At 41.8% G+C, this 24,508-nt stretch overlaps 1 protein-coding gene across 2 annotated transcripts in view; it reads left to right on the top strand.

Moving 5' to 3' along the window:
- The first annotated feature begins 1,104 nt into the window (after positions 1 to 1,104).
- SWAP70 (switching B cell complex subunit SWAP70) overlaps positions 1,105 to 24,508 on the top strand; it is a 34,410-nt gene continuing 11,006 nt past the window's right edge. For both annotated transcript variants that reach the window (XM_053391329.1, XM_053391320.1), the window contains exons 1-7: positions 1,105 to 1,581; positions 9,662 to 9,802; positions 12,724 to 12,897; positions 13,443 to 13,670; positions 17,668 to 17,814; positions 19,355 to 19,463; positions 22,780 to 22,961. In XM_053391329.1, the coding sequence (XP_053247304.1) occupies positions 1,483 to 1,581; positions 9,662 to 9,802; positions 12,724 to 12,897; positions 13,443 to 13,670; positions 17,668 to 17,814; positions 19,355 to 19,463; positions 22,780 to 22,961 (1,080 nt within the window). In that variant the 5' untranslated portion in view covers positions 1,105 to 1,482. The remainder of the gene's footprint in view (positions 1,582 to 9,661; positions 9,803 to 12,723; positions 12,898 to 13,442; positions 13,671 to 17,667; positions 17,815 to 19,354; positions 19,464 to 22,779; positions 22,962 to 24,508) is intronic.

Here is a 24,508-nt window from a genome sequence, read left to right as displayed (position 1 = left end):
AATCCTAAACAAGTGGGATCTTATTCTCACATCTAAAGCACAATAGGTGAATATGACAATACATTCACCAGAAGTGGCTTAGTCATGCTGGCCACATGACCCAGAAGCTGTCTGCGGACAAACGCCGGCTCCCTCAGCCTATAGAGTGAGATGAGCGTGCAACCCCAGAGTCGTCCCCGACTGGACCTGACGGTCAGGGGTACTTTTACCTATAAAAAAGCAGTCATACACACAACAAAAGAAAGATAAAGTATTTTGTAATAAAAATCCACCCTGTACAGTCAAGCTGACAGAGGGAAGAGAGGTCAGAATACTGCATCTCTTCCAGCATCAGATTGTTTCCACTTTCCACATCCTTGCTAGTTTTTCAGAAAAGAGAAATGTTGATAATATCAGTGGAGGCAAAGCTTTTGAGATCATCCCCGGAAGCCCTCAGCTCAGCGAAGGCTGCAGTTCCTTTTTTAAAAATATATTTTTATTAAACAGTTTTAACAAAACAGTTTATTAATCGAAATAACCAATTACATTTCCCCTTTTTTATTCCCCCCTCCCCTACCCCCTAAGGACTTCCCTCAGCTCCCCTCTCTGATTTCTTTGTACATATCATTCTCTACATGTTAAAAATTGTACATATCATTGCCTTGTCTGTCATATAGTCTACTAATAAATTTGTGGATGTTTATTCAAAACCTGCTAAGGAGTGCAAGTCATTTTGTTGTTCGAAGGCTGCAGTTCTAAGCCCATTTACGTGGAAGTAACTCTGAGACTCCCCTTCATGCATTACCGCCTTGCCGTGGCGAAGGGGCTTGAATAACTCAAATAAGCTATGAGCTATGCCGTGCAGGGCCACCCAGATGGACAGGTCATAGTGGAGAGTTTTGACCAAACGTGATCCACCTGGAGCAGGAACCGGCAAGCCACTCCAGTATCCCTGCCAAGAAAATTCCATGGACAAAGACAGGAGTGCCTGGCGTGCTCTGGTCCATGGGGCCACGAAGAGTCGGACACGACTAAACGACTCAACAACAAACTCTGAGCCTCGCCGCCGAGTAATTCTGACTCCGCGCGCGGGGGGGAGGGCACTTCTGCGTCTTGCAACCCCGAGGAGGACATGACCTCTCCGGCTTGGAGATTCAGCCCCGCCCACAATCAGAGGCAAGGCCGGGGTCCACTTTTAGGCGCCAGGCTCTGGACAGTCCGGCAGCGATTAGGGAAAGCAGCGCCCTCCCCGCCCCGAGGGCTCCTGAGCGCGGCGACACAGGCGCCCTCTCGCGAGGCGGACGCAGCCTGCAAGCCGTGCGCTCCCTCGCGCGCCGCCCTCCTTCGCCCGGCCCTGGCAAGGCGGCGTCGGGGTTGGCCGCTGGGCGCGGTTACGGGTGGGCAGGTCAAGGCGGCCACCCGTGTCTCGGCAGCCTCAGCCGGGGAGAGAGCGGCGCGAGGAGGCGGGAGCGAGCGCCGCGGAGTCGCTGCAGCTGGCGGGCCATGGGGAGCCCGAAGGACGAGCTGCTCAAGCCCATCTGGCACGCTTTCACCGCCCTCGACTTGGACAGGAGCGGCAAAGTCTCCAAGTCGCAGCTCAAGGCAAGTCCGGAGGGAGGCAGCCAGGCCCTTCTGCCTCCAGGGCGCCGGGAAGGCTCCAGCCAGGGCTGCGCCTCCTGCCTCCTGGGCTGTCGGTGGCCGACGCTTTCTGCCTTACTGGCGGCGAAGCACTTCCCTTTTTACGGAGCGCTCTAGGCGGCTGGCCCGGGGGGAAGTGGCGGGGCGGCGGGGAGAGAGAGAAAGGGAGGAAGGAACGACGGACTGGCTGGCTGGCGTGGCAGAAACTGGGTGGTTGAGCGGGGCTCTCCAGACGCGACACCTCGGAGAGCGCTTCGCTGCGCTTTTGGGAACTGAATAGAAAAGGAGGGCAAAGAGCAGGGGTCCCCCGCCCAAATCCCCCGGCCGATCTTGAAAAGCAGGCGGTCTCCTTTCTTGGTCTAAGGGAGCAAAGTGCTCACCTCCTCCAAATCTGGTGAGACGACCACCCATTGCAGCATTATTAACATGGGTGAAAGCTCCCCTGGTGGAATTAATATAGGTAACAGGTACAGAAAGGTAGCCGTGTTGGTCTGCCATAGTCAAAACAAAAAAAATTTTTTTCCTTCCAGTAGCACCTTAAAGACCAACTAAGTTAGTTCTTGGTATGAGCTTTCGTGTGCATGCACACTTCTTCAGATACACAATCAGATGTGTATCTGAAGAAGTGTGCATGCACACGAAAGCTCATACCAAGAACTAACTTAGTTGGTCTTTAAGGTGCTACTGGAAGGAAATTTTTTTGTTTTGTTTTGACTATAGGTAACAGGGTTTTCCTCCTCAGGGCCTGGACTTGGCAACCCTCAGTGTTCAGAGCTGCTGTGGGCTCAGTTTCTCTGTCTCAGAAGCAGTTTCCTATTTAGGAGCACAGGAAGCTGCCTTATACTGAGTCAGGCCCATCAGGCTGACTGGCTCTTCAGAGGGGAGTCTGCCCCAGCCCCACCTGGAGATGCTGGGGCTTGAACAGGGCAGGAAGTAAGATGCAAGTAAGTAAGTAAGATGCTCTGCCACTGACTGAGGTAGTGGCCCTCTGCAAGGGTCTCCCAGGGAATGTAAAGTAACAGCCTCTCAGCCACAGGGAGGGTGCCAGCCCTGCAATACTTCGCTGCGGTTGTCATTTGAGCTCCTCGCAGAACAGGTTAACGAAGGTTTTGTTTTAACGAGATGATTTGTTTAAACTGCTTGGGTGCCCAAGATGAGAGTTTTCATGCCCATCAAAGAAGGACCTCCAGGAGGGCTGAGTTGGTGTCTTGAAAGCATGCAGATGTGATGAGACTCAAAAGCTGTTTGGCCCACTTAATAAAAGGCTCATCGTCGATAAAATAATTCTATTACTCAGACCAGAAGGCTTTAAAGCTACTAGATAGTGTTGATCAAGTAATATGTTCTATGACAAATCTTGAAAGGGAAGTAAATGGTTGCTTTTTTGTTGTTGTCAAGTGTCTTAATAAAGATGTCATTAAGTCAGAGTTGCTCTTTTGTTTGGCTGCCCTGTATCTTAGCCAATTCAAAGGATGGGTTAACTTGACTAGTATAACATTTACACCTGATGCGTTACATTTTCTGTGAGCCATGCCAGTCAGGGCCATTTGGCACAACCCTACTGGTGTGTTGACTGTCTGTCATAGTAGGTTCAGTGGAACTGTGCAGTGTTGTGTGACTAGCCTTGCCATGTTTCATCTCACAGATTGTTCACCATGCTGCAGTCATGGGTACAATCTGTTCGAACCTAGGCAGTACCAATAACCCATTTAAAGTAGTGGAACTAGAGTAACTGCTTTAGAAGTGGCTGCAGATAAATTTATTAGGCACATCTAAAAAGTATTATTGGATTATGGTCCAAATCACTTCAGTACCAGATGTATGGTTTGATTGTTTCAATTAATACCTTGGGTGGTTAGGTGGGGTGAGAAGGCTTGCTTTAGGTGGCAGAATTTGGCATACTGCTAAAGGGCAGAAAAATTAAGCAGTGTAGCTAATTATCAACTTGAGAAGGGCTGTAGCTGTGAGACAGAGCATCTGCGTTGCATGCGGAAGGTCCCAGATTCAATCCTGCTTATCTTCAGCTAGGACTGTGAGAAGACTTCCAGTCTGAAATCATGGAGAACCACTGCTGCCACTCGCTGTAGACAAAACTGAGCTGAATGGGCTAGTGGTTTGGCACTGCGTAATACAGCTTTCTATTTTTGTGCCTATATTTACCACCTTGTAAAAGTCTGTTTGTCTTTTCTGCTTCAGATACCAAAATGTCTTCCTCTAGAATATTCTCTAATATTACTTGTTGTTGTCTGCTTCATAATTCATTTATTTCCAGTGGTAGGACTGGACTCGGGTTTCTGGAACAGTTTAGGAAGAAACACTTTTACCAGGTCTGGCTGTTTACTCGTCTAGCTAAGTATTACTTACTCTGACCAGCAGCAGCTCTCCAGAGTATCAGACAGATGACTTCTCCACCACCTTTTACCTGATTCTTCTAACTGGAGATGGCAGGGGTTGAACCCAGGGCCTTCTGCATACAAACAGAACATGTGTTCTGCCACTGAACAATGGTTCTTTCTCCCCTGTAGCCTGCTGTTCTAAACACTGAAGTTGGGTAGCAGGCTGCTCTGAAGCAAAGGCAAACTATCTGAGGAAAGTTACTTGGGAAGGGAACCTTTTCCATTAAAGAAATTATTAGATGAGTAGTTATGTCAGGCTAAAGATCCAACGTGAACAGCTCTTGGTCTGAAGCATAAATTTGCACCCTAGAATCCTGTTGTCTCTCTGACGTCTCTTGAAATATTAATGGACAATAATTGGTGATTATTTTTGTACATCTTTCTGTGCTTTGTAGATGTACAGCACGTAGTCCAGGCTATCCCAGGCCACGATTGGGGCTGCCAGGCACAATTGTAATGGAGCTGATTAATATGTACTGTTTTGCTATCACAGTTCTTCCATTTTTGTGTTTCATAGCTAACAAACTTGATTTTATCTTTTGCACCATAAGAATGCCTCAAATACCGCTCCCTCCCACTTTAGTTGCTTGTTGTGGCCAACACTTTTCTTTCTACCCCAGTGGCCCACAACATTCAGGCACCCAAATAAAAGAATTGGCTTTGTTCCAGCTCTGTGTGGAGCCTGCCAATGTTGGGGAGGCAGAGATTCTATACTGCTCTCTTATTCAAGTACAAACAGGAGAAGTAGTGAAGAGGGCCTGTTCTTTCTCTTGCCACATACTCCGAGGAGTGTTCTCCACAGAACTCTCACACAGTTTGTGGAACTTTGATCTATGAATTTGGGCACACTCCATCAGACACTTTTGGCCCTAAATTCCTCTGGTTAAGCCAGCTCTGAAAAATGTTTTGAATAGGGCTCTACACCTGTGGGATGCTTCAGACAGTAGGTCATTGTGCTGATTACTGGGCCAGCTGTAGTCTGTGCTGCTGATGGCCAAACTGAACCCTGTCAATAGCTCAGAGCAGTCTTTCTAGCTGTACAATGAAACTGAGGGGACTTGGTATGCTGCGGAGCTGTGAGAGCAAACATGATTATTTCTGAACTCTTATCTGCATTTGTAAGGGAAAACAGAACCCCACCAGCTCTTCCTGTGTGTGGTATTTTGATTTACTTGTGTGGTGTTTGGTCCTGTTCTGTGCAACTGTTCTTGGGCAGAATAGTGCCAACATTTGAAACATTTTGCATTGAAAAAACATTTGGAACATTTTGCGTAATGTTACAGATCCTCAACCCGGTCAAAAACTCATGTACTTAGTTTGCATATGCTGAAATTGTTGCCTTGGAATTTGGAAGTGGCTTTGGACATTGTGGTGTAGATAGACTGACCAAGAGAAGTGCAAACACCTTGCTCTTCTTGTTCCTTGTACTTCTCTGTAATGTCCCAAACAGAATGTTTATATCTTGCCACCCCCACTGCCTAAACAGTGAGAGATGCAAGCTGTCCCTGCATCAGGTGCATGCTCACCTTAGTGCAAGGGGAGACATGATGTGTTGTATTTTGGGCATTATGGAGAAGTGTAGGGAACAGAAAGTGTTTGTGTTTTCTGTTCTTTCCTCATACTTGTAACATTCAGAGCAACTCTGAATAGCCTCTAGTTAGTACAATGGGGTCCTGGTATATCCAATGTCTGTGTGAAGCTATAGTGTAAATTTTCTCCTGCTTTTCATGTTGACAGTCCTTGAGGAAAAAACCCTGCCGTTTAAGCAAGGAGTTGGAGAATTAAGATGCTTCTCAGTTAAGGTTGTCTGCATCACACCAGCTCTTGCACTGCTTTATGATGAAGTCACATCATGTAGGGTTGATGGGGCTTAGTATATTTATTTAATTGTCCTTCTAGAATACTGTTATAAGTTTTGTTCAGTTACTGTTTTTGCATTTTCAGACATCAACATAGTAAAATCACAGCATCTCTCTTCTGGATGGAATTATAGATTGCTTATTACTGTATAGTCTTCATGGGTACCCTGCCGGTTTTTCATCCCAGCGCTATTACGCCTTATTAATGTTTCTCTAATTTTAAGGTTGAAACCTGACTTGCTAACAAGAATCATGCCATTCATTCAAAGCAAATAATTATTAGACTCAGTGAGACACAAGGAAGGAGGAAGTTCTGCTAGTAGAAAGTTGATTACATTTGGCAAGAAGCTTATTAAGGAAATAACACATCTTGCAGTGCTCCATGGCATTGTGGAACTTGGTATTATTGTACTTTATATGTCACTTGGAATGAACGAAACACCTAGAAATAAAATGTAATGGGCAGGATTCAGCTAAGGAGTCCTATCAGTGGAAGGTCTGCACAAGGACTTCTGCTTGTGCAATGGGTTTTCCCCCTCTCCTCATGTGTTCCCCCAAATTGGTTCTGGGGTGGTTTGGGAGCACCCCCAGAACATTGTGTGGAGAGAGGAGAGGGGGGAATAACTCTGTCTGGCAAGCTGAAATTCCTCCCCATGAATTGAAAGAAAATAATAATAATAATAATAATAATAATAATAATAATAATAATAATAATAAATTTATTTATTTATTTATTTATTTATTTATTCATTCATTCATTCATTCATTCATTCATTCATTCATTCATTCCCTCCCTCCCTCCCTCCCTCCCATCTGGCTGGGCCTTCCCAGCCACTCTGGGCAGCTTCCAACAGAACATTAAAATACAATAACCTATTAAACATTAAAAGCTTCCCTAAACAGGAATGCTTTTCTAAAACACACCCTTATGCATATGATGTCACCCAAGAAGTCTGGCTATAAATGTGGTCTGGTTAATGAGGACTTGCACTGCTGGATTCTGAAGCTGATTCAAATTACTACTTTTTAAAACTCCATCTTCAAAAGTAAATCTACTATAGTGGCAGTAATCTGGCCACTGTCATGAGTATGTGTGAGGAGAAAGAGGATGAAAGAAGGACTTGTATGTGCTCTGTGGTTGCACCTTGTTTGGTGGTATCTCAGAGTGCTTCTCAGGCTTGTACATTGGCATGCTAAGCTTGCTGCCCTTGCTGTTGTAGGTAAGGATGAAAGAAACCTCAGAAAAAGTTAGCAGGTTAGTTGGGCATGGAGGCTGAGGTGCACACTGGGATCCTATTCAGTAGTTAATAGATAATGTTTGGAATTTGGAACATCTTGGCTGATGGCCTAAGTTTTTAAAATGAAGGTTGTGCCATTAAGGCAGATTGTGAAATTTAACTGTAAGAGCTTTTTATGTGGAAAGTTACTTAGCAACCATGTGAACCCTAGAAAAATAATTATTGGCCAAAAAATTATTCCCTTTTGAGAGAGGCTGAACTTCCTAATATCCCAATTAAGCTTTTTATTTAAAAACAGTTTAATATAAATGCATACATAAACAGGAAATACACCTATGCAAATAAATTTATGTCATGTGTCTGTTACATTTGTATTATATTACAAGAAGGAAGAACAATATCTGCTTCACTGCGAAGTCCACAAAGGTTCTCTTCCTGTATCTCTTCTATTGGTATAGTCAATAAAGTCTCACCAGGTTCTAACAGAAGTATCTTGTTTACCTTGGTCCCCTTAATATTTTCATTTTGCTTGCAAGTTTTTCCAGAAGTCCTCCTTGCCAGACCCTTTTGATACCAAGATTCCAATGTATTATTCCAGCATCTGACAAAAGCCCTTGCTGCAATTATTTAGTTTGTTTTTTAAAACAAACAAACAGACAAGTGGCTTACTAGTTTCTTATTTATGTTATTAGCATCTTGCTCCAAATGCCACTTTTTAAGCAGCAGATTACAGCTCAGCTAAGTTAATTATACTGGTATCCCCTCCCCTCCCCATTTATATCCCAACTTTCTTCTGTCATGGAACCCAAGGCGGTAGCACTCACTCATCCAAGGTACTGACCAGACTTCAGCAGGTTAGTGGCTTTGTATGCTTTCAGACCACACCCTGCAGACAGAGGTTTAGAGCGTGGGTTGGCAAACTAAGGCCCAGGCCAGGGGCCGGATCCGGCCCAATTGCCTTCTGGATCCGGCCCGTGGACAGTCCGGGAATCGCCGCGTGGATCGGTGTGGATCTGATTCTGATTGTTTGGGCTGTGCAATTCCCTCCCCCCCCCCACTGCGGCAGTGCCTCCTCCCTCCCTCCTCCTGGCTTCTCCCCGCCCTGTGGAGGAAGGGATCTGGGCTTTGATTAGTGCCAGCAGCAGCAGCGTAATCACTCGAGCGGCTGCCATTTAAAGCGGTCCCTCTCTGGAGCCCTTTTGTGTGCCGCTCATCATATCCGCCGCCACCGCCGCCAGCCCTTGCCTCTCGCAAGACACAGGAGCTGTGGTTGGCTGAGCACCCCTCTCAAGCAGCTGCCATTTAAAGCAGCCCCTCTCTGGAGCCCTTTTGTGCACCGCTCATCGTCCTGCTGCCGCCCGGCCCCCCACAAGGTCTGAGGGACAGTGGACCGGCCCCCTGCTGAAAAATTTTGCCGACCCCTGGTTTAGAGTATCTTTCTTCTTGCTATGCTAGTTTATTGCAAACTCCACCTGTGGTCTGAAGTAGCATGCTTACCACCTTATTCATAGCCCCATCAGGTGTCTGACCTTGCACACAGCAGATGTGGAAATTCACATGACAGTCACCAGACAGCAGGTGTGGACTTGCATGACTGAAAGTTTCATTTTTTTTTTTTAAAGAAATTTATACAGAGAGTTGGGTGAAGGGTTATTGTGGAGCTGTCCCTCGGATGTGGTCAATTTCAGTGTTTAATACCTTTTTTCATGAGGAAGCATTCCAGCATGTGACCCTTCAGCTGCAGTTTGAAGTGCTTCGGCTGAGACACGGGCTCATTACCATATCTCTGCTGCTTTGTGAGAATTAGGCCAAAGTGGGGTGGGGAGAGCAGAACTTGGAAACAGCATCTCTCTGAACAGAGGAGGATTTAGGGGAGCGTGACTGGTTTGGTCGCACTGGGCATGCAGCCTTGGTGGTGCCTCGAGGGGGGAGGCGCCACAACTGATGTAGAATGGAAGGTGAGAGACGGGGTGCCAAACGTTGCTGGAATTTGAAACCCCAAGGTCTGCCACTGCTCTGAAACTGATAATCACCTGGAAGTTTCAGCTTAGAGGAGGAAATGCATCCATAATAAATATAAGGAAGTACATTGCCAACTAATCAGTAGTACAGCAGGTCTGTATAACCTGTGATATTGTGAAGTGGACTACTGGGGATTTTGTGAGTTTGAAGGATGCCAACAAATATAATCCCACCTGCTTCTAAATCAGCATGCTCTGCATTTTCTCAGAGAGGTCAAGTATATTTGTGTGTGATCCTATTAAGAATGGGCTGCGTGGGTTTTTTTTGGGGGGGGGATTAAAGTATGTTGCCAATAACCCAGGAATAAGAGGGTGGAGAACCCAAATTTGGCTCTCTATTTTTTCTTTTCTTAAGTTAGAACATGGCTGCTTCCTTAGTTTTTTAGCATTGTAGATGGAAGATGATGTATTTAATACTACCAGTTCTGCAACTGAAAACATATTCTATCATCAAATTGACTGGTGTGTATGGTTTTGCTGTATATTGTTGCATTCTCATTGATTTTCTCATTTGGGGTTTTTTTTTTTAGGTCCTTTCTCACAACTTGTGTACATTGCTGAATGTCCCACATGACCCAGTAGCCTTAGAAGAGCACTTTAGGGATGATGATGAAGGCCCTGTTTCAAATCAGGGTTATATGCCTTATTTAAACAGATTCATCTTGGAAAAGGTATGTGCCTCCAGTTCTGTGTATAAATACTGTCCTGAATTTCTTCACTCTCCCCAATTTCAAATATCATTGTACATATCAGTAAAAAGAATGAACGTGCAAAGAAAGACACAGCTCTTCTCCAGATTCTTGAATACAATTCAGAAAAGTAAAAGTAACATAAACTGTGAAAAGAGAGTGTGTGTTAGATGTGGAATCCAGGTACACATCTGCTAATTTCTGCCATGTGTGAAGCAACTCTTAAATCCAACTGCTGTACAGGTAAATTTATTGATAGGCTAAAAAAGAGTCTCAGACATGCTATAAGCATCTTGTAATCATGAACATGTCTGGTGTTGTAGCTTACCAATATTGATTTGACTTTTTCTTTTTAAATGAGAATGAAAATATTTTTTTGAAACCTACAAAACCTGTTCCCCCCCCTCCCCTCAAAAATTAGTGTGGGAAAGTCTGGAGAATAGAGACAGACCTGCTAATAAATTAGGTACAATTTAATGACACTGAACTAAAGGCAATGTTTTTGAGTCGAGGAAACCCAAGGAAGGCCAACTTTCTGGTTGGTAACTGCAGTTACGTTTGACTGCAGTGAGAACTTTTAGAAGTCTGTTTCATTTCATTTTAATGGTTCTGTTTCACTGATTTCTGGATTTTCTGAAAGGCAGTGATGACTTGCTCAGTGTCTTGATTGACATCAGCTTCTTGTTTAGCTATCAAGATGCAGAGGAAACTGTAATATTGTTTCCTTCCTCTTCCTTCCCCCTCCCACACTGTCAGCTATGCAGCTCTCAAGTGGGCATCATGCAAAATGCTGAATTACACCCACCTCCCTCCACCCAAGAGAGCTGGTGATTTACAGGATCAGGAGATGGGCTTGTTTAGTCCAGTATTTACTGTGACGGGCAGGTTGTCTTTCCCAACCTTGCAGCCAAAAATCCTTAAATGCACACACTCACCACCATTTGATACCAGAGACAGAACCTTTAAACTTCTGTGTGTCATAGAATGATAGTCAACTCCCCAACTCTGTCTGATCTTGGACAAAACTTTTTACCAGCCCTGCTACTGTAGTCCCTTATAACCAGAGATGCTAAGAATGAACCTTGGACCTTTGAGATGCAAGGCTTGCATTCCGCCACTTAACTTCACCTCTTCCTGGTAATTGGCACGCAGCCTGTTTCTGAACACAAGTTGCACTTATTTGAAAACACTTTTTTTTTGTTTAATTGTCATGCCAGTGGTTTTAGGATTAATCACCTTTGGGCATTGCATCTTTATGGTTTTGACATGTTTGGTAGATATGGGTAGCATTCTCAGGCGATGAACACTGGCATTTTGTATAAAAAGGGCCAAGTAACGTTTTAGCAGGTCTTCTATACTTCCCCGCCTCCTCCCGATTCTTTTGGTAGAAAACTGGAAACTCTGGCTGGCTGTATTCAGTATATTGTTCTGTTGTCCCCCCCCCAACTGGTGCCCATTCATAGATTACTCCAGATATCACTTTCCTGTGAGAAGTAATGGCTATCTGTGCAAGAAAAAACAATGAGCTCTTGGCTCCACAGGAAATCTGTTATTCTGCTGTACATATCCCGTGTAAATCTTATTGACCACGCCGGTCAAGCTCTCAGAGCACTTCCTCTTGTGGTCCTGATTGCAAATGAATTATTTCTCTAGCTCATTGTGGAGACTGAGTTGCCCTTTAACAAAGTCTACATTGTTGAACCAAGGGAGCGTGGACAAATGCCCAGGCAAAAAGAAGCAAAGAGCAGCAGACATTCCTTTTACTAGAGTAAGGATTTTGAATAGCTGAAACCCCTAATTAACAATAAGCTGTGCTAAATCAAAAGATGTCATGTCCCGAAGGCTCATGGTTTTAACTATCTACTTTTGAAGACTGAACTGCAGGCTATTCTGCTTGGCAGGCTGGGTTGGGGAGCATAAGAGTAGCAACAACTGTGATTGCCATGCCGCTGTCATGTCAACAGTTTTGCACAGTTGCCCTTAAAACCCATGTTTTAAGAGAGATTTTCCTGTAGCCAGAACTACCATAGGCATTCTCTGCCCAGTTTGTACAGCTGGCTCAGCTTCACCCTGTCCTATTTTAAAGACAGGCTGGTAATGAGCTCACTATGTGCACAAGTTTGGATTCTCCAGCCTGTAGCCTATTAAGGACTAGCAGCAGAATAAAAGTGGAATAGAGAGACCACTGCAAAGTCTGCCACTCAAGTGTTTCCCAATAGGTCCCAATTAAAGCTAGACCTATGGGCTAGAAGACCTTGGGAAGTCCAAACTTAATAGCCTCTGATCATGAGCAACAAAACCTTGTTCTCTTCTTTATCTACTCAATGAAAGTAGAACATGGCTGAAATTTTAGCATTAATAAAAGGTTGTTTATAAATTTATAACCATATTTACAAAAATATGGAATTAATGAAGACATTCACACAGAACATTCATAGGGGAATCATAGCTATGTTATAACATTACACTATGCACAAAGTCAGAACAGTCAGAACTCATATATCACGTGTTTAATGTTACAAAGCAACTAGGCTTAGATAGTAAAAGCTGCCTGTTAAAAAACAAAACACAAATTGGCAAGACACCGAGTTGCCCCTAGATTATGAGGCCCTGGGCTGCAGCCTGCTCAGCCTGTATGTAAATCCAGCACTGCTTACCCTGCACAACTGTTACTTGTCCTGAGCAAGTAGAGGATGTGTGATATATATTGCTTTGGGCAGAGCATTCTCTGTGGTGGTGCGATTGCTATGGGGCATTTGAGGAGGCCCACCAAATCAATGTTTTGTTTTAGCTTTGGGTCTCTTTTGCGAACTTTTTCTCTTTCTGCAGGTGTTAGGGCATCTTGCTGCTGTTATTCCTCACTGGGTATCTTTAGATCATTAACACTGCTTTGCTTCTACTAGGTTCAAGGAAACTTTGACAAAATCGAATTCAATAAAATGTGTTGGACTCTGTGTGCCAGAAAAAACCTTGCAAGAAATACCTTGCTCCTTTCTGATGATGATGCTTTTAAAGTGTGGGTCATCTTCAATTTCCTATCTGAGGACAAATATCCACTAGTCATTGTACCAGAAGAGGTAGGAAATTGTTATTTCAAGTATCCGAATGTTCTTTGTCCAGCTATGCCTAAACTGGCCATTTTTTTGCCGTTGCTGTTTCATTGAAGTAGTTGTAGAAATAATCTTTATGAGCAACATTGTCTTGGCAGTAAAATTAGAACATGATAGTACACACATACACTTCCTTTCCCAAACTCTTCTGGCTTTTTCTGATGGGCTGCGCATCACAACAACAGGTTTTCTAAAAAGAAAGAGACCAGCATTTTCTATAATATTCCATATTTGCAATTCTCTTTAGGTGTGTTCAGGAATACAGCAGTTTGTTACCTTGGACAACAGCTGCACCTTAGGATTGCTTTCATGCTCTTTTGTCCCTAAAGTGTATAGCATTCATCTCCTTCATTTTTGCACACTCTGAAATGTAGAGCAGGAACCTTTTGGTGATATGGATACACTGTGCTGAGTTGACAAAGCTGACAGCAACAGTGTAGGAAGAGTCACTGATCTTTTTTGTTTTTGTATGGATGGTTTGTTCAGAATCTGTGTTGTCTTTTTTTGTACAGATTGAATACTTGCTTAAGAAGCTGACAGAAGTCATGGGATTAGGCTGGCATCAAGAACAGTTTGAACACTACAAGATCAGCCTCGATACCAGCTGGGAAGGTCTTTCTGCTTGGGAATTGATTGAACTGATTGGAAGTGGTCGATTTAGCAAAGGGATGGATAGGCAAACGGTATCTATGGCAATTAATGAAGTCTTCAACGAACTAATATTAGATGTATTGAAACAGGTGAGATCTTCATGCAAGTGCTGACCATGTTGGTATACATAATTTATACAGATAAATATGTGAATTTTTGACTAAATCACAAAATTTTGCACCAAGGTTGTCAAATTTTACATTATGATAACACAGATTCTGCAACCTGTATAAAAATAATTTAGATGTTTCTATTTTGCATGGTCCGTATAGTTAAAGCAGTGGTTTTCCCAGTAGTGATGTATGGAAGTGAGAGCTGGACCATAAAGAAGGCTGATCGCTGAAGGATTGATGCTTTTGAATTATGGTGCTGGAGGAGACTCTTGAGAGTCCCATGGAGACTCTCCTATCAAGATCAAACCTATCCATTGTTAAGGAAATCAGTCCTGTGTGCTCACTGGAAGGACAGATCCTGAAGCTGAGGCTCCAATACTTTGGCCACCTCATGAGAAGAGAAGACTCCCTGGAAAAGACCCTAATGTTGGGAAAGATGGAGGGCACAAGGAGAAGGGGACGACAGAGGATGAGATGGTTGGACAGTGTTCTCGAAGCTACCAACATAAGTTTGACCAAACTGCGGGAGACAGTGGAAGACGGGGGTGCCTGGCGTGCTCTGGTCCACGGGGTCACGAAGAGTCGGACACGACTAAACAACAACAACAATTTTGCATAACTTTATTCTGCTTCTGCTGGTCATCAAAGGGACTAAATCAGTGAAAATCCTCCACTGTCTCTCTTACAGCTTCTGAGAATTAATCAGAATGTCAAATCACATTTTTGTGACTTTGAGATACAGAAGCTTACTACTACTACTACTTTTTGTTTTAATGGAAGTTAAGATTCTCAGTATCTTGGATTATCTGCCAAGTATTAATTTCTGTTTTCCTTTGGTGTAATCAGAGAATGCACCATGGTATTTCTCATACCCATGCATTGTAACACAGTGTTTCTAAACAGAGCTTGAGAATAAGAATACAGCTCATCTAGGTGCTTATATTATCCCTTATATCACAATCCAGTGATTTGGGTGATGGGAGACTTGCTAATAGTTAACATGCGTGATTACCATATTTTCATCTTTGTCTAATATATTCAACATATCTTTAATATTTGGGATGCTAAGAACTACAGAGAAGTGTTGCAGAATTTCTTCAGGCTTGTCGTCTTGAACGTCTAAAGAAAAGTGTAGTACTTTTTAAAGCCTTCTGCTGCTTAGTTGTGGTGCCTCAAGTTTGAATATGACTTGAAACATGCAGCCATGTGGGGAGATAAAGAGGAAGCAAGAACCTTCTCAGAGGTGCAGGTGCAGGAGAGTGGGGGTGGGGGGAGCTGGCTTGAACAAAACACCACTAGGGTGTTAAGTTTAGTGAAAGCAAGTGTGTGAGTCAAGTGTTTTTAAGATTTACAGGAACCTAGGTTCAGATGTCCATGCTTGGCACAGGTCAAACAGCCAACTTTTTCTCTTGTTTTGAGCAAAAAGGATTTGAGCCTTCCATGTGAATGTACCTATTTAAGTCTTTATGCCAGCATGGACAACTTCGCCCTAGGATTGTTGGCTTCAGCTGCATTTCCCTTCTTTAAAAAAGTCAAAGGGACCAGATAACAACATTGGACTACACTGATGGGTTGTCATTCTCCCTCCCCCGCTCTTTCTGTGCAACCCATCTTCCCCATCAGTATAATTGTACAGCAACCCTGGGCTACTTTGAAATGCTGTTTGGTTGATATGCTGCTGCCCTGTCACAGCTACATTAAAATCCTGGATTTTCTCTGTTGTTTTCTCTGGGAAACAATCTCTGCTAAGGTAGACCAGGGTGGGGTGGAGCAAGTTTAAAAAGAAACCAGGAAGTCCATTCAAAATAAGCTAAGCAGTCATTCTTTCATCACCTGAATCTACAGGGGGAAAAACTAGAGTAGCACATGTTCCAAGCAAGATCTCCCCACAAACTTCTTCAACATAAACCAGGAAGTTCTTTCTCTTGGGTTTGTATGATTCTAGATTCCCCTCTAGCACTTGCCAATCATAGATATAACTCGCTGCCCTTACATAATATATCTTGTCAATGTAGTCTATAAATTCAGCAGATTATATGATTGCATAAATAATGGAATTGCTCTGTTCTTTAAACTTGCATTTCTCTCTCTTTCTGTGTACTACCATTTTGAATAGCTTTACCCAAAGTGGATAAATCCAACAGGTAGGTGTCCTTGCTTTCTAAATGTATAGTAGAGCTATTTTGACAACTATATTAATCGTTAGGACCCAAATGTGGTAAGGGCAAAATAAATATAAATAAATAAATAAAATGAATGTTCTGTGAGTAAAGGAGGAGAAAATATATTCTCCTCTGCTGAGCCTTTGTCACAGTTGTAAGCTTGGAAATGAGATGTGGAGCAGTTAAATAAGTACCTTTGGATTGCTAATGAAGTCTTGTGGGCCTCAACCACATGTGTTTTTATATACTTACTAAGTGCTTTCACATACATGCATGTTGAACTGAGCCCATGCTAGATGGTGCACATCTGTGGGAGACAGTACAGTTTTTGTGTGAAGTGTGATGTTTGCATGATGCAAGGTGAAATACTGTGGTGGCTCAGATGTGGTGTCAAACCATACAAATGTAAGAAGGGCCCTCCTAAATTTGGCCAAAGGCTTATCTTAATCCAGCTTCCTGTTCTCACAAGATGCCCAAGGGAAGCCCACAAGCAGAACCTGAATGCAAGGGGGCTCGCCTATCTTGCAGTTCCCAGCAACTTGTATTTAGAGGCATACAGCCTCTGACAGTAGAGTTAGCCATTACTTAAAATGCCATTGCAGTATTAGGCCCATTTTTATTGTTTTAAATACCATATTATGTGACTGATGCATTGTGTTATTGATTGATTGATTGATTGATTGAGACCATTTATGTAGAAAAGCAGTCTGTAAATATTGCAAATTAAATAAACAAATTTTGGCTAGTAGCCACTGATGGCTTTGTCCTTTGTGGTTTGCCATTTCCTGAAGAAGCAGTAGGAGTCTTGGGTGCTCACACTTCGTCTGAACAAACGAAGCATGGTTTGCACTTGCAATACAGATTATGATCAGACAGCACAGTTTGGTCTTGGTTTGCAGGTCATGCACAAACCATAGATTACTCTTTCACATCTATGGCTTATTTCAAAGTAGGTTTGGAAGCCAGGAAATATTCCACTTTTGCAGTTCTTGATTTCCACATTACCTATATCAATACCCTCTTCAAAAAACATCTGAATTAATTATTTGGCATGGAGTTGCTGAAAAAATGTGGAGGGTATTATTGTACAGATTGTATAAGTTTCCTGCTAGTGTGTTGTGTGAGATAATGTAATGTTTTCTAACTACCGTATTTTTCTGTGTAAGATGCCCCCATGTATAAGATGACTTCTATTTTTTTGAACCCCAAATTAATCAATATTTTAAACTGCGCCAACACCTGCCATCGGCCAAAGTTGTAGAGCTTTTGGGGGGAGATTGCCTGGATCATGGTGGCAATACTGTTGACATTTGCTCTATAAATTGTAAATGGTATGTGTATATTATAGCTGAAGGAAATGTAGCTGTACATATGTATAGTCTTTTCAGAGACTGATGTAGTGAAATAATGACCTGGATGGGTCATTGAATGGAAGCTTATATGAAAACTGTACACACTTCCAGTTTTTTAAATCAATTTGATTCCTATTGGTTTTGGTACTAAGCAATGTTCCTTCAGTTATGCAGGGTGGTTGCTATTGTTCTTGGCAATTTTTAAGTTTCAGCAGGCATAGTTGAAATATTTTCTTCCTAACCAAGACAGGTTTAAAACTGAAATTAATTTGATGCTTTTTCATAAAATGGGTTCATAAATTTATCTTTGAACTAATAGGAAAAAAATATTTTAAAGGACCTGATCCATGTCTGTTGAAATAAAAAAATGTATTAATTACATTTGGATTTCGCTTCAGAACTATTAAGTCAGAAATTCTAATGCTAAAATAATTTAAACGAGCCATTTCTATTTTACAGGGATATATGTGGAAGAAGGGCCACAAAAGGAAAAACTGGACAGAACGCTGGTTTGTTTTAAAACCCAGTATTATATCGTACTATGTTAGTGAAGATCTAAAAGACAAAAGAGGAGAGATTATACTGGATGGCAACTGTACTGTAGAGGTAAAAAAAAATGCATGCAATGTAAAAGTACACACTGGAATGCCTGCCCCCCCTCCCCCCACAGAGGATAGATGGCAATATAATTTCAACTTTTCTATGCAGGCAATTGAGAATACATCTTTCCGCAATGGCTAATTGCTGTCTGCTTTTAGCTTCTTTCACATGGTTTTTACTGAATGGTTTTATTCATTTTTTGTATGTAAACTGATTTGATACTCTTTTATGAAATTGTGGTATATATATTATAAATAAATAAATAAATAAATTAGTTTTTTCTTTTAATAACTATCAGCATAGTGGAATATTTAACAGAATAGTCACCATCTGTATGGTTACATCCCAATATAGAGAAACACATAAAGAGGATGCAGATCTCTTGCTGGAGTGGGCTGCTCTATTAATTCCAATGGGGGGAGGTAGACTTTTATGTGTATTGCAGATTTTCGCTGCTTGGAACTACGCTGTATGTGTGGGGAAATGTTGGGTTAGGGTGACAGGCTTTAGGAACGAGTGCGTATGAAACCAGCAAGAACTAATGGTATTAACGTGCTCAGCCATTTAGCAGAAGTGTAAAATGCATTAATAGCTATGAATATTAATCACGAAATGCTTGTAAACGCATTGCTGGGCAAAGAAGCTTCTTGTAGTCCTACTGACATAGGAAAGAGAATATCAGGAGCAGGTGCCCCTGTTACGTTGCTCCAGTTTCGTTATTGCCATTAGCAAAGTTAATCACTTTGGTTGTAGCGAATCATAGGTGTTATCTATGAGATGAGCAAGTAGTGTTTGTTGTGCTAGCACATGTCACTGCAAAGGCTGCTTTGGGGGTTGGATGCGTCTTACCAAGGGCACCCAATGCATGCAGTCTTTCTTTTGGTCCCCTGCCGTACACTTAGCTCAGTGACTGTGGGGCTATTGCAGTCTCCATGGCAGACTTCAGTATGTCAGGGTTGGGCTGCCCAGAACAGAAAAAATAACTGTTTTTGTAGAAATATTCTGCTTAGTGGTCATGCTTGCGCTTGTGCCCAGCCTTGGTCACTGAGAAGTTATAGCTATAGTGTGAAGATGCTCAAAGGTACAGGGCAATAGCCTACTATTCTCAAACTTTGTCAATAGATTATTATTCCATGTTCCATTACAGAAAACAGGAGAAAAAAATTTCCCTAAATTTTTACTAGCAGACTGTTTTCAGACAAATGTTATTTATTTATTTATGAAGACAGGAGTGCCTGGCGTGCTCTGGTCCATGTGGTCATGAAGAGTCGGACACGACTAAACGACCAAACAACAACAACAATGTTATTTATTAATGCTTATTTATACACAAGCAGGGAATGGTGTCCATATATTTTATTATTATGAATATATATATATATATATATATATATATGGTTCTTGGGTGTGCATTTTTCTCTGTTTGATTCTTCTGAGCTAACTTTTACTAGAAGATACATATTTGCAAACTTTTGTGTATGCAATGATATATTGTGTTGTTATTGTATTGTTATTTAAAAGGAAATTATTATTTTTCTATAATTAGGCTTTGCCTGACAAAGATGGAAAGAAATGTCTCTTTCTTATAAAAAGCTTAGAGAAATGTTTTGAGATTAGTGCCTCTGATAAGAAGAAGAGGCAGGAGTGGATTCAAGGTGAGAATGACCTTTCTATGTTATTACATGCACCTTTGGGAGTTTAAGACTAGCAGGGGAAAGCTGTGAAATATGTAATATGTTTGGACTGTGTAATGAATTTAGGTATGTGAGTATACGTGGAAAAAATAATACTTTTAAAAAATCAAGAACAGCAGAAATAATCTAATTTTTTTTTTGCCAGGTCTGCATGTACACTACATAGCAATCTAGTTTTGTTAAATGTTTTTATTTGTTATTTTATTTTATTTATATACTGCCCTCCATCACAAGATCTCAGGGTGGTTCAAAGAATAAAATAACAAGATAAAAATACAAATAAATAACTAAAACAAAAACAACAATAACCCACCTCCCCACAGACATATTCAAAAGGCTGTTAAAGTATAATTGTAAGGAAATTTTGAAATAAAAGTAAGGAAATAAGGAAAAATTTGGATATGTAGAAGAATGGAGAAAAGGAAAGGAACCATAGAAGGAGAGGAGGTAGAAGTCAACTTAATTTGTATGTTTTAAAATTTGTAACTTTATTTGTTGTAAAATCAAAAATGATAAATAAAATATTAAAGAAAAAAAGAAAAAGAACGGCTGAAGGAATATTAATCAGCCTAAGGCCTGGTTGAAAAGGAATGTTTTCCTGGCACCTAAAAATATATAATGAAATATATAATTATATTGGCATTATAAGATGAAAATGAGTGGCATTATCATTTAGACTGGCAAACTAGGAGCATCCCTTCCTTCTTCACTTTGGATTAGAACCAGAGAATACACCAATCCATTATTAACCCACGATGTGTTTCACATGCCACGCATGAAACATCACATGCTGCCGGTCTTCTTACAGACATGACAACTTGACAGATTTCCCCCCCCAGTGTCAGTCTGGAAACTTGTATGGGTCTTTGATTATCTTGTTTCAGAAATAATACTGAATTGTGAACTCAGTAAGATTAGCAGCTATACCATATTTTTCGCTCTATAACACGCACCTGACCATAACACGCACGTAGTTTTTAGAGGAGGAAAGTCTGTAGGCATGCAACCCGTAGGCATTCCCTCCATAACACGCACAGACATTTCCCCTTACTTTTTAGGAGGAAAAAAGTGAGTGTTATGGTGCAAAAAATACGGTAAATACTTCCGCTCTCCTGATAAGAACAGCTATTATCAATAAGTTCAACACGGTTGCAATAAAAAAATGAGTCATCACTACACATTACAGAATTTCATTTATTCAGTATGAAGCTGGGTTGGGCTTTTTTGCAGAAGTCACTGTAAATGGTACCTTTTAAATCTCTGTCATTTAGCAAGAACTTAATTTAATATGATAGACACTAAAAAGTACCGTGTACTAATAATTGCAGCAATCTGAATAGTGAACAATGTCTCAGTTCTGAAAATGGTACTTTTGTAATTTCCCCTTGTCTACACACTCTGCGTCTCTCACTAACCGCCCCCACCCAAAAGAAGCAACAAAGTACAGAAATAAACTAGCATTTGACTTTTGTGGTATTGAAGCTGTCACAGCTATAATTATATCAGTTGATAACTGGGCTGCTTGCTTAGCAGCAGAGTGTGCTGGTCTTTCAGTAGTACAGAAAATACAGGCTATGTTTTTAGAGTCCCAATTTAGAAAATTATGGGCTTTAGGCACTAAAATGGAGAATGATGTCAAGCAGTATTGGAGGACCACTACAGCTGTGTCTATATTTACTATTTTTAATGTTAGTTTATAAGAAAACAAGCCTTAAAGTAACGAGCCGCAAACCTCCCAGACCTGTTTCTTAGGATGTGTCTGTATAGGGAGAGTTGGAAGGGGTGGGTGCATAGCAGGTTTGGACTTGAGAGACCTGTGTTCAAGCCTTAAGCTCAGCCAGAGATCAACTTGACTTATAATGGAGTACTTATTGCTAAATATAAGTTTATCTGTTATGCAAAGTCAGGTGCTCCTGAATTAAAACTTTTTAATGATACAAAACAAGAAGCCATATATGACAAAAGCATTAGCTCACCCCTGTTTTTGTTAACTGGTACTGTACTATACTATAACTTCCTTAGTCCTCCTATACATATGTCTAACATAACCTAGAAACTGTGAGTGCAACTGCAGAAGAATCTTCCTTCTCCTAAGCCTGACCACTGATTCCATCTTTCTACCCCAGAATTATCTTCTCTGACAGGTTGGCTCTGCTGCATTTCAGACTTCCTATCCTATTCCTTTGCAAGGACTTCCACTTGCACAAACGGGTTTTCCTCTTCATGAACCCAATGGCTTTGGTGGGGTTAAGAGAACCCCCAAAACAGGGGGGGGGGGAGTGAGACCATTCCATCTGAGAAGTTGAATTGCTTTCCCTGATGGAATGATAAACTTAGCAGGACATTAAATTCCTCCAGTTTACTTGAGCGTAAGTCCCACTGCATTTAGTGAGAGTTTCATGGAATTAAAGATAGCTAGGTTCCATTAGGCTGCAATCCTGGGGCCTGTGAAGTATTCCTGCCCCCCCCCGGGGTCCTTGCCTTACTACAGTGGTACCTCGGGTTACATATGTTTCAGGTTACATACGCTTCAGGTTACAGACTCCGCTAACCCAGAAATACTGTAGTACCTCAGGTTAAGAACTTTGCTTCAGGTTGAGAACAGAAATCGTGCTCCGGCGGTGCAGCAGCAGCAGGAGGCCCCATTAGCTAAAGTGATGCTTCAGGTTAAGAACAGTTTCAGGTTAAGAACGGACCTCCGGAACGAATTAAGTACATAACCAGAGGTACCACTTTATTTGTTTTGTGTTCTGTAACGATTGAGCCTTTACTGCTACATCTCACTGGCATCACCACAATCTGACTACCTACACAGTGGTTGGGCTTGGTGACAAAATATACTTCAGGCTCCCACACCACTCTGTGGAGAACAGGAATGAATATAAATACTGATATTCTTAGTTTGGCGACCACAGTGTAGGGCAGAGCTTTCCAAACTTTTCATGTTGGTGACACACTTTTAAGACGTGCATCATTTCGCAACACGGTAATTTAGTTTTACTAGCAAACCGGAGGTTAAACTAACCCTTTTCCAGCCTCAGGGGGAGCGCGGGGAGTCGTCACATGACACAGCTAGACACTGCAGCTGACACACTAATGTATTCGCAATACACAATTTGGAAAGCTCTGGTGCAGGTAGTTAAAGCAGCATTAAAAGTCTAGATGGCATCAGACCTAACAGCTGCAGGAAAGGAATTTGTATACTTAGAAACAATATTCTTGTTGATAAATGGATCATGTGCATTCTCTCATTTTTCTTTTTAAACAATTAAAACAGCTATTCAGACAACTGTAAATCTACTGAGATTAAGTAGCCCTCCACCTCACAAGGAGGCACGACAGAAACGTAAAGAGCTACGCCAGAAATTGCAGGCTGAACAAGAAGAACTGGAAAGGCAGATGAAAGAGCTCCAAGTGGCAAATGAGAATAAGCAGAAGGAACTGGAGACTGTTCGAAAGGTGGGTGCAGGCTGTGGGTCACGTTCTGTGTGTCTTCCCAGAATGCACTCTTAAATATTGTTACAAATTGTGCTTCTTAGCAGAATGTATGTTCCCTGATTGCAGATATTGAAACAATGTAATACAATCTCCTGGCACTTTGCCCTAAAAAAAAAAAATCTGTCTCAAATAATCAAGCTCTGTGAATTGGCCTGTTCCCAAATCAAACATTCAGTTCATTCAGGGAAGAAAGGGTGGTGGTGAAAATGATGCTTCTTCAGATTTCTGTTCCTGTATTACCCCAGGAAACTGAAGATCTCAAACAATTCTTCTTGATTAGATGTTCTTTCTTTCTCTCCAAGAAACTCTCCAAGTTTTTCTCCACCACACAAAGCGACGGAGCTTGTGTGTCTTGAGCAACAACCGCTCTCATTTTAAAACTCACGCAAAACAGAAATGTTAAATAATAAAGCCCCCAAGGTATTTTATTGAGATGGGTCTGATGTAAAAGTGTTGCAATATCATTCCAGTAATCTGAACATGGTTTACTTTGATTGTCTTCCAGTCAAGGGGAGGTAGGTTCCTGAATGGTGACAGGCACACAGTTCAACCTGAAGGGAATTTACAGATCTGGGAGAAGATAAAAGCTTCAGGTCCTTTGCATTTCCTTCCTGCTTTATTTACATATGCATGGGCATATTGTACACAAAATACAATAGAACTGTGCTTCAAATTAATGAAAGGATGCTTGGGCCACACTAGCTAACTAGATCACAGTGATATCAGAATGGTTATGGTATTTCCACAGCTGAAATGTGCTATATGCATAGAGCCGTATCCAGCGTTCTCTGTCCACTAGCACAGCCCTTCTGCTGGTGGAGTTTAAAGGTTGTGCTACAAAGGAATCCAATGCAACAGTTGTGTTAGTGGATGCTTGTTGTATAACATCTGATTTGTGTGTTTGCAATGTACTTGTGTTTTCCCTTGTACAACAGCTGATTCTTGTTGTGCAATCTGTTGCACAATAATGTTTGGTTATTCGGTTGTGTGTTTCCTTGCACCACAACATTTCACCACTGTGTACTACTAAGTGACTTTAACTTTGTGCTACATAAGATAAAAACCCATAGTCCAAGACAGCTTGATTATTAGTATAGTCCAAGGGTAGAGAACTTGCAGTCCTCTAGATGTTGTTGGGTACTTCATTCCTGGCCAGTAGCCATACTGCCGAGAGCTGAGGGCAACTGCAGTCCAGAAACATCTGTAGGGCCACAGGTTTCCTAACCCAGTGTAGTCTGAAAACAGGACATTTTGCTGTCTAAATGCACAACAGAAAAACTTTCATAATAGTGTCCTTCACTCCAGCAGGACAGAATGCAGAGGTGTAGGAGTTTCCCCTTCACATGTTAAACCAGCCTCTGATGGAAGAAGGGAGGATTTCCAGTGGCAGAAAAGAAAACTGGAACGTACTACCGGGTATTAGCAGGGGTGCCAACTTGAATAAAATATTGCGGGGGCCCAGGTAAGCCCCACCCTGCATAATCAATCACATTATGCAGTGCACACAC

This window comes from Podarcis raffonei, chromosome 1 (assembly GCF_027172205.1).
Source record: "Podarcis raffonei isolate rPodRaf1 chromosome 1, rPodRaf1.pri, whole genome shotgun sequence".
In the NCBI taxonomy this organism is placed as follows: domain Eukaryota; kingdom Metazoa; phylum Chordata; class Lepidosauria; order Squamata; family Lacertidae; genus Podarcis; species Podarcis raffonei.
This window is presented reverse-complemented; position numbering and strand designations above follow the sequence as displayed.